This window comes from Rhododendron vialii, chromosome 4a (genome assembly GCF_030253575.1).
Source record: "Rhododendron vialii isolate Sample 1 chromosome 4a, ASM3025357v1".
Lineage (NCBI taxonomy): Eukaryota > Viridiplantae > Streptophyta > Magnoliopsida > Ericales > Ericaceae > Rhododendron > Rhododendron vialii.
Window position 1 is genome coordinate 2,886,342 of NC_080560.1, and position 10,695 is coordinate 2,897,036.

At 47.3% G+C, this 10,695-nt stretch overlaps 1 protein-coding gene across 1 annotated transcript; it reads left to right on the forward strand.

Annotated features, from left to right (window-relative positions):
* The first annotated feature begins 1,704 nt into the window (after positions 1-1,704).
* Positions 1,705-4,180, forward strand: LOC131322641 (uncharacterized). Its single transcript, XM_058354037.1, has 3 exons — positions 1,705-1,996; positions 2,097-3,356; positions 3,558-4,180. The coding sequence occupies exons 1-3, from the start codon at positions 1,705-1,707 to the stop codon at positions 4,178-4,180; spliced, it is 2,175 nt and encodes a 724-aa protein (XP_058210020.1).
* The last annotated feature ends 6,515 nt before the right edge of the window (positions 4,181-10,695 follow it).

Below are 10,695 nucleotides of genomic sequence, written 5' to 3' on the forward strand. Positions count from 1 at the left end.
AAAAGGGACCAAAAGCTCATGACTATATAACAGAAACCACCGTTTTTAAAGAGCCAATTTATTTCCTCCTTCGTACCATAGAGAGGGAACCGTTTTTTGTATGGCCGAACCCTCCCAAGTTGAACACAGAAGAAGTCAATAACAACAGTCGGAAGAGATGCTCATACCACAATGAGCTCGAGCATTACACCACAATCTGCGCCCCCTATAAGGCACTTTTGGAAAATCTAGCGGCACAAGGACTTCTTGATGATCATATTGACTGGACAAAAATGCCGAGGAGACAGCCGAACGCTGGTGGACCAAATCCTATTCCACGTCCGGTCGGAGTGATCAACGTTATTCATGGTTCGACAACAAAGGAGGCAGCACAACAGCTTCGTCTAGAGCTTGTTAAAGCTGAGAAAGTTGCCCAAATTTTTTCCATCGATCGTGCTCCTAAAAGAATCAAAATGCTTGAGCACCCCTGGTCAATCACTTTCACTGAGCAAGATCTTCAACGTGTCCAAACTCCCCATAGCGACGCTCTGGTGGTCACAGTCCAAATCTCAACTCACTCGGTCAAAAGGGTGCTTATTGATCAAGGAAGCTCGGCAGAAGTAATGTACTTATCTCTCTTCAAGGAGCTCAAAATCCCAGAGTTGTGCCTTCTCCCAGCAGAAGTCCCTTTAATTGGATTCAGTGGCACTCCAGTTTGGCCTCTCGGAAGGATTACACTCCCTGTTGTTACGGGCTCGGTTGCTTCTAATCTAGAGTTCGTCGTCGTAGACGCATCGAGCCCATACAACGCAATCATTGGCCGAAATTGGCTCCATTCAATAAAAGCGGTCGCCTCAACCTACCACCAGGTGGTCAGGTACATCGGCGCTAACGACAAACAAGAAGATCTATTTGGAGACCAGTTACAAGCCAGACAATGTTACGTCTCGGCCATCGAAAAGTCATCAAGCACCAAACGAGTTCATTGGGTTGAAGTCCCTGACAAACCAGTCCTCGAAGACGTCGGATCTCTTCCTGAAGAGAAATCAATTGAGGATCTTATCAAATTCCCACTCAACGAGGATGCATCACGATATTTCATGCTCGGCGCCGGTTTGCCCCAAGCTGAGAGTGAAGAGACCTTGTAGTTCCTCAAGAGCAACATTGAAGTTTTTGCTTAGACGCCATACGATATGCCAGGCATTGACCCGAAGCTCATCCAGCACTCACTCAACGTTTCAAAATCAGCAAAGCCTGTGATTTAAAAGCCTCGACGGTTGGCCACTATTCATGCCGAAGCAGTAAACGAAGAAGTGGACAAACTCCTCGAGGCTGGTGCCATCAAAGAAGTGCAGTACCCCACTTGGCTCACGAACCCTGTGGTGGTAAAGAAGAAGAACGGAAAATGGAGAGTCTGCGTGGACTACACCAACTTGAATGATGCATGCCCTAAGGACTGCCTCCCCCTTCCAAAGATTGATCAATTGGTAGATGCAACAGCAGGGCACGCTCGGCTGAGTTTCTTGGATGCTTATAGAGGTTACCACCAGATAGCCATGGACCCCGACAATATGGAAAAGACGGCGTTCATCACCCCCAGGGGCCTCTTCTGCTACCTGGTTATGCCGTTCGGCCTTAAGAATGCGGGGGCCACATTTTTAAAGAATGGTATACCTATTGTTCGGAATTCTCATCGGCGAGATCATGGAAGCTTATATTGACGATATGGTCGTCAAAAGTCTCAATGCCAAGAACCACCTCTCTCATCTTGCCGAGGTTTTTGCAATATTGAAGAAGCACAAGCTACGGCTTAACGCCGACAAATGCGCCTTCGGAGTTAGTTCCGGAAAGTTCCTCGGCTATCTGGTTGCTCGGCGTGGTATCGAAGCAGATTCGAACCAGATTTCAGCTATTCAGCAATTAAAACCACCATCCACTCCTTGGGAATTTCAGAAGCTAACAGGGATGGCTGCGGCTCTCAACAGGTTTATTAGCCGCTCATCAGATAAAATGCTATGTCTTCTTCCAAACTCTTAAGAAGCAAAGCTGACGAAGTTTCAAGTGGACGGAAGATTGCGATGCAGCCCTCACCGAGCTGAAATCTTATCTTTGTTCAGCCCCTCTTCTCGTCAAACCAGTAGCTTTTGAAACTCTCCATCTCTATTTAGCTGTCTCTCCACATGCCGTAAGCTTGGCACTTGTCCGACGGGAAGGCCTTGAAGACCAACCAATCTATTTTACTAGCCGAACCTTACTCCCAGCACAGACTAGATATCTGCCACTGGAGAAGCTTCTTCTAGCATTGGTTACAGCAGCTCGGAAATTGCTCCCTTATTTTCAAGAGCACCCCATCATAGTCCTCACGGAGTTTCCACTTAAAAATCTCTTAAGGAAGGCCGACCTATCAAGCAGAGTATCTCAGTGGGCGGTCGAATTAGCAAATTTTGATATCCACTTTGAGCCTCGAACTGCAATCAAGGGCCAAGTATTGGCAGATTTCATTGCTGAATTCACCCCAGGAAGCCCGGACGAAGAAACATTGGTCAAGCCTAATTATGGGATGCTAGAACAACAAGAGGCTCGGAAAGCTTGGAACTTATTCAGCGGAGACGTTTGGAAGTTACATGTTGACGGGGCATCAAATAGCAACGGCGCGGGTGCAGGGGTTGTCCTTGTAAACCCTTGTGGTGTCCTTCATGAAAGTGCTATCATAACCAACTTCCAAGCCACAAATAACGAAGCCGAATATGAAGCTTTGCTTGCTGGTCTCCGAGCCGCGACAAATTTACAAGTTGAAGACTTACAAGTTTTTTGTGACTCTCAGCTGATCGTCAATCAAGTAACAGGTGATTATGAAGCTCGGGACCCAAGAATGATAAAGTATCAGGCTACGGCTCTTGAGCTAATCCGAGGGTTCAAGGGATTCCAAATCGAACAGATCAACAGAGAGAACAACGCTCATGCCGACGCTCTTGCAAGTTTGGCCTCGGCAAGCAAAGCATCAGAATACAGACACATCAGCCTCGGCGAGATCCACCAGCCAAGCTTCAAGGTCTCGGAAGAAGTGTTCAGCATTTCCCTCGGCCATAGTTGGATGGACGAAATCGTCTCGTTCCTCAAAGATGATACGCTACCCTCCGACAAAAAGGAGGCCCACCGTGTATGCAGCAAAGCAGCCTACTATTGGATCTCTGAGCACAGCCAACTCTACAGGAAAAGCTTCACTGGGCCATATCTTCGAGTTGTTCACCCAGCCGAGGTCCCAATTATTTTGACCGAACTCCACTCTGGAAGCTGCGGTTGTCACTCTGGCGGGCGTTCCCTCTGTCAAAGAGCTCTCAGTCAAGGATACTTCTGGAAAGGAATGAAGAAGGATTGTGAAGAAGTAGTCAAAAAGTGCAAACCTTGCCAACTTTTTTCTCCTATACCAAGGCAGCCCGCTCAATCTCTCAAACCTATCACTAGTCCCTGGCCCTTTACTCAGTGGGGCTTGGATATAGTTGGCAAACTTCCAACTGCCCTTGGGGGCTTCAAGTTTTTGATCACTGCAACGGATTACTTTTCAAAATGGGTGGAAGCCGAGCCATTAGTCACAACGACTGAAGCAGACGTTAGGCGATTCATGTGGAAGAACATCGTCACGAGGTTCGGCGTGCCTTATGCAATTATTTCGGATAATGGCTCCCAATTCATTGGCAAAGAGTTAACTGGACTCTGTGCTGAATTCGGAATTAGATTCTTCAATTCAACCCCATCCTACCCCCGGGGCAACGGCCAGGCCGAAGCCACAAACAAGACTATCTGCGCTGGCATCAAACGTCGGCTAGACTCTAAACGAGGAAAATGGGCCGAAGAACTGCCTAGGGTCCTTTGGGCCTATCGCTCCACTCCCAGATGCTCCACTGGCCAAACTCCCTTTGCAATGGCCTTCGGAATGGAGGCTGTCATTCCACTTGAATCCAGGTTCCCAACCCTCCGCACTGAAACTTTCGATCCAGAAACCAATAATGATGCAGTCGCTACCGAGCTTATTTTGGCCGAAGAAAAGCGAGACGATGCCCAGCTCAAATTGGCTAACTATCAGCAGGAAGTCGCTCGGGGATACAATCGAAGCATAAGGCTTAAAAAGTTCCGAACCGACGACTGGGTCTGGCGAAAGGCTGTCCGAGCCAACCAGAAGACAAAATTCAAACCAAATTGAGAAGGACCCTACAGGGTGATTAAAGAGGTCGGCAATGGCTCATACAAGTTAGAAGACAAAGAAGGAAGGGAAATTGAGAACCCTTGGAACGCTTTAAACCTCAGGAAGGCATACCTTTGAAGCTTCTCAACCTATCACGTCCTCTTCAAAGTTTATTACTTGTCACTTACCAAAATGCTATACCTGTTTTGGTCATCCTATTATTTAATGAAAAGTCTCCCCAATTTCTGAAGTATCAATGTTCTCTATATTTGATTACAAACTTAGATCACTATAGCTCGGCATTCTAACCATTACAACTACGTTCGGATTTCTAAATTGCAAACACATTATGGCTCGGACAACTTGATTTCCAGCCATAACTCGATCAAACATATTGGTTCGGCTATGTTCATACTTTGACTTGAACTAATTGCCACTTAAAACATTTACTTAACATATTACGTTGGCACAAGACTGGCATTTGAAGCCGAGCCTTATACCAACGTAGGGGCTGTTACAAGTAAATAAACCTGGAAACAAGCCAAGGTTGCTTGACCTTCGGCGGCCAAACTCAGAAAATATTTCTAAGGCACAGAGGAATATCCAATAAAGCAACAAAAGTGAGAAATTTCACTAAGTCATTAAAAGATAAACTGGAGATTCAGAAAGCTCTTGCATAAGATGGCTCGGCTCGGTAAACATTTCATTGCCGTACCTCTTCAAACTATTACACCTGGCATGGCAAAAATGTTCGGTGCTATCCAGCCCAAAAAGCAAAGTTCAAAATATTCAAAAACAAACAACAAAACTTAAGGAGAATCCTTGGAAGATCTTCATTCACAGCAGCTGGTCACTTCAATCAACCTAAACCTGTGCATCCTCAGCAACTTCCTCCTGAGCCTTTGAATGACTGCCACCATCGCCAACCTTCCCCTGTTGATCGGCCACATCCGCATCAATCATTTCTTCATCATCATCCTCTGGTGGCAGAGGCTGACATTCCTCCTCGGTGTATGGAAGGTCAAGGTTAGGCACAACAGGCTCGGGAAGTTGCTTCAGAAAACCCGACTCAGGCTGAATCGCCATAACACCAGCCATTGCGTCGGCACCCGCAGCATATCCCAGCTTGAAGAAGTCAGGTAACCGAGCTTCAAGCTCGTCGTTGACCATTTTATGAGCAACCTGGGTATACTCCAGGGCGGCCTTTTGGATCCCGGCCTCATAACCCCGGGCGTCGGCAGCATTAATCTTTTCTTTCTCCTCCCCCTTCAACTTTTTCACTTCGGCCTCAGCAGTCTCGGCAGCAATTTTCGCTTCAGCAAGCTCCTTCTTCAACTTTTCCATCTCAGCCTCCGTGTCCTTGACCTGCTGCTCGGAGATCCTAAACTTGGTTCTCCAGGAATCTCGGTCAAACCTATATCTCTCTCGTTCGGCAAAAACTTTTGAAGCCTTGTCGTACGCCTTCAGCGCGGCTTGCCCAGCCTAATCAAAAGAGCAAAGTAAAAACAGAGAAAAAAAAAAAAACAACAACAAACAGGGGGGAAAAAGAGAGAAAAAAGGGAACAAACCTGAACTAGATGAGAACACATCTCACAAAGACCTGGAAGAGGATCGGTTGGAACCTGATCGTAATCCCTCAGCAGGGCTAGCCCCCTCAAAAGTGTGATAGCAAGGTTCGGCTCCTCTTTGACCGAGTCATTCTGAAGCAGAACCCTGCCATCAGGCATCGCGTATGAAGGGCTGAACTGGCGACGGACGGCGGCCTCGGTGGCTGGATTAGTAAGATCAATATGAGGTTCAACAAGGTTCCCCTGATCCTTTGAAGTAGGGGCTTGAAGAGAGTCAAGAGGCACAGATTGAGAGATGTTCGATAGAACAACGTCCTCTGACGTTTTCTGTCTCTTCTCCTTCTGACTCTGCTGCTCAGAAGAGCTTCGGCTTCGGCCAGGATTAGCCGTCTTTGTTGGAATCACGGGCCTTGGAATGTTCCTTCTTGACATATCTTCAAAAGAAGGCTGGAGAAGTTTGGCAGATTCGAGCGGAGTAAGTCACTCCTCTGCTGTAAATCCAATCCTCGGCAATTTCACTCCCCCTGTTGCCTCTTCTTTCGGATTCCGACGGCGTTGGAGGTTACCTTCTTCTTTTGTACAGCCTCGGCAGGCGGAACACTGGATGTCTTTTTCTTGCTCGGAACGACCTCTTTCCCTTTTTCCTTCCTCCTCAGCACACCTTTGTAGAAGGGTCGATAATCAAGAAGGGTCGGAGCGTGACGGCAAACCTGAGCAAGCAGTGTCTCGCTCGCCTTCCCCCGAGAGTTGGTGTTAAGTACCTTAGAAATTGGGCCGAGCTCTACAAAAACAACAACACAAATAACAACAAATCAAGAAATACCCTCAACAGCAAAGAAGACAAAAGAAGAACGTAATAAAAGAGTTGAGCACATTTGGTCTTATCACCTCTCGTATCAGCCACTTTCGGAACAGTGTATCGACGGAGACCGTCGCCGAACTCGAAGTTTCCATGCACTTCGAGGTAAAAATCAGCCCATTTGTTGGTATCCGAAAGTCCGTCGATCAGGGGCTCCTTTTTGGGACGCGTCGACAAATACCGACGGCCAGATTTGCCATGTCTGGACATGGTGTATGTAAAAAAAAGGTCAGTTGGGGTAAAATCGAGGTTCTGGCTCTCGATCAGAGCTATCACCGACATGAGTATACGGTAACTGTTTATTGTGAGCTGGTGGGGGGCCAGGCTGAACTTCCAGAGAATCTGCCTAAGAAAAGGATGTATGGGAACCGAAGCCCAGCCTCGCAAATGGCCATTAGGGGCACGGTTATATGTTCGGGACGGTGATCCCTATGGTCTTTAATATCAGTGCTCTTGACTCTGTGAATCAGAACATCATCGGGAATATTATACTTCGTGCGGAATGCTGCATATTCTCCAGGATCGCCACTGAAGTAGTGAGCGTAAGGGCATAGCAAGCCTTTATCGAACAGATCGGCATCGCTCGGAGCCGACGTTGAAGCTTCGGCTCCTGACATGAGCCTCGATTTGGCTTCTTGGCCCACAAGTGGCTCGGTCTCGGACTGGGTCTCTGGGGAAAAACTTATCTCAGGATCCGTGAGGAAGTCATCCACGGCATACTCAAAATCTCGCTCGGCGTTAGAGTCGTCAGACACAGGAAAAGTTGCGTACATCCTGGTTGAAGCTGATTCGATCGCTCGGCCGCTCCTCAACCTACGCAGCTCGAGAAGCTCACTAATGAACTGACGATCGGATTCGGTTTCCGAACAATCCGAGTCTGAAGACACGTCGATGACCTCGTGAGCCAGACTTAGGAAAAAGAACAAAGGGGTATTAAGCGGTTGAAATCTGCACTGACAAGAAAGCTGTTTGTTCGGTTCATCTTATCGGCTCACGAGTCATAGGCTAACCTATAATGGGCTCGGTATTCCTGGAAAGACTCCCTAAGCTCGGCCAATCACAAAATTGGGGACCATTCGGTTATTTAATCCCCACCACAAGAAGTCGTTCGGGAAGCCCTAAACATCCTATTGGGGCTCGGAAGAACAAGTTGAGTTCAGGGATGAACGCCAACGTTCTTCCCAGTATTCAACTATTCACACAGAACAAAAACCCCCAAAATCATCCAACCCCCAAAATCATCCCAAAAACCCAGAAAATGTGCATAAAAAGCAGGGGAAGGAGTAAAACGATAAAAATCGATGACATACCTGAAGATTTCTCCTGGAATCAGGCTTGAAAGTGAAGATCTGGATTCGAATCGAGTTCTGAAACGGAATTGTAGAGAGAAAAGCTCCAGGCGCTAGAGAGAGAAAGTGCAGAAGAGCTTTCTCTCTCCTTCTTCACCGTTATTTATAGACGGAGCGGGGCTTTTAGAATTTCCCGCCCATCATTTCACCGCCGAACTCCTTGCCAACCATCACGTGACACATGGCGACTGTAGGCCTTGCCCATGCCAGCCGTCTCCTCATCTGCTAAGACGTCCTTTCAACTGACACACCCGTTCAAATTCTCGACAGCTGTCATCTTATATGGGGCTCGGATTAATCTGTTGCAGGTACAGGCTCGGCCAAGTCTTAAATCAACCCATACCTTTGGGCACGCGCCTCGGAAATTCGGTTTGTAGAAATCTGGCGCGGCCTTTTTTCGGAAGAGCGCGGCGAAACACTTCGATTCAGAGTTGCCACTCGGGTTTTAGCGGTGAAAACACCCAAGGAACCGAACTCGAAAACGTTTGCCACGTTTGTTTGATTTTGAAAAAGGCTTGTAGACTGGTCCGTCGTCACCTTTGATATCTGAGGTTCGAGAGCCAGGTTACGAGAGGGGAAGGGTTTTATGGCACCCCCTCTCGCCCAATCCGGAGATCGGTCTCTACTTAGGCATTTTAGTAAAACATTTGCATTTTTCTCTCCTTTGATCACTTTTTAGCCAGTTAGGGCGGGGGAACAGTTAATGGGGGTTAAAGCTGTAACAAGTTGCAGATTTATGTGGCAAAATGGTTTATGGATGACTTGATTGCAATGCTAAATATAGATTGAGAACAAGCACGGAGCAAACTGGATAATCTTGAAGTACGCTGCCCTGCAGGGGTGTGAGCAGATTCTGTGTCAGCATGCACTGGCCGAGCCACTGCATGTTGATAGAACATGCGCATGCCACACAATAACTGGCGTACTCCACTTGTTTGTTTGCTCAGTATTTGTTTTCAACCCTCTGGGCTCTGGAAAAGGACCAGCGCACACCCAGGACAAACCGTGCAGTTAAATAAAGCAGGATATATATTTACAGACAGATGAGATGGCTTGGAGCCATGAAAATAGACAAGAAACCCCCTAAACAGAGTGGGGACATAAAAGAGGCCAAGATTAAGCTAAGATGCAAGGGCCAGCCACTGGATCCTGGGACAAACTGCCGTACGCCACTTATAGATACCCGTACGCCACTTTGACCTTGATCCAATGCTTGGCTTTGCATCATCTGGGCTCTGGAACATGACCAGAAGGATCCCAGAGGCCCTTTGAATAATATGAAGGAGCAAGCAGTAACTACTACAGCTAAACAGTTCTAGATATACAGAAAGCTGTAAACAGGTTATTTGGCATGCAAGGGTGATTGACGGAAAGATAAAATGACAGAAATGGTGATCCATGATCCCCACGCCAGTTGTGCTCGCACTGCCATGACTGGCGTACGGCATTGGTTAACTGGCGTACGCCAAGTATCATCGCATACGTTCGTTGTATTTTACCAGTTCAAGGCCAAGACTAGTATTGTTTACCAGCCTGTGCCTTGTTGGTTCCCCTCAGGAGTCGAAAATAGAAAAGAACATAAAGGTGGTATACCTTTTTGTCTTGAGGTTTGAAGGGGGTATTGAGCTTAAGGGATGAAGATGGAGGCTTGGAAGGTGGCTGTATGTCAGCAGGGTGTATGGAGGTGGGTTGCTTTCTTTTCTCTTTTAATGGAAGAAGAGAATGAGAGAGTAAGAAGGGATGAGAAGAAAGCCTTGTGCTTCTTAAAGTGTCTAACCCCTTGCAAATGAATGCAAGGGGGGTATTTATAGAGGGGGGAGTGACTGAGATCAGTTTGATCAAGGCCATGTTTGGCTAGTTGGGACAAGGTTGGAGCCTTCCATGCATTAAATGCATGGGACTAGTTGATGGGGGGTGTAGGAGAGAGAGGGAACGCCTCTGCCGAGAGTAATCATCAGGGACACTGTGGCCGACGTCAGGGTGGCACAAAAGTCTCGTCCATGTGGCTGAATAAAATTGATTTGACTGGATTTGACTGGCGTGCGCCATTGATAGCTGGGTCAACGATCGATGACTGACACGTGGCAGTTAACTGGCGTACGCCTCCAAGACACTGGCGTAAGCCAGTTGGGTTTTGCTGGGGCTGTTTGGCTCTGGTTTGAAGGGTTTGGAATGGGTTTGAGAAAGGTTAGGGACACTCAAAGCTCAAACACACCCATCGTCCTCAGACTGTTCTCGACTATAACCATCATTGGGGTAGTAAAAGATCGTTAAATAACGTTATCTGGACAGTCCAGAATGGGGTGTCTACAGAAGCCCCCCTTTGACGGCATTTGAAGCACCATTGACTGGAGACAAGTAACGTCAAAGGTTTTTCTAGACACCCTCTTCGAGGCTATTCAGAATACGTGAATTTTAAAAGACCTGTTTGATTTGGGGCGAACAGACCGCTGCTTTGTTGTCTTTGACGGACAGATCACAGAATGTGGACTCTCCTAGGGAATGATTCTTTTGCAAAAGCATCGACTCTGTTGGGGAAAAAAGACCGTGGGGCGGATAGATCGCTGTTGATTTAGAAAATGAGACGGGTGGACCGTCGTTGATTTGAGACTTGGCGAGTGGATCGCCGTTGATTTGATTGTGGACGAGTGGATCGTCGTTGATTTGAATTTGGACGAGTGGATCGTCGTTGATTTGATTGTGGACGAGTGGATCGTCGTTGATTTGAATTTGGACAAGTGGATCATCGTTGATTTG

Excerpts from the sequence above, each read along its gene's own strand:
- LOC131322641 (XM_058354037.1), top strand. The coding sequence starts at position 1,705 with ATGGTCGTCAAAAGTCTCAATGCCAAGAACCACCTCTCTCATCTTGCC. Across the intron at positions 1,997-2,096 it reads CTCATCAGATAAAATGCTAT|CCCCTCTTCTCGTCAAACCA; the intron begins GTCTTCTTCCAA and ends ATCTTTGTTCAG. Across the intron at positions 3,357-3,557 it reads GAAAGGAATGAAGAAGGATT|CCGAGCCATTAGTCACAACG; the intron begins GTGAAGAAGTAG and ends AATGGGTGGAAG.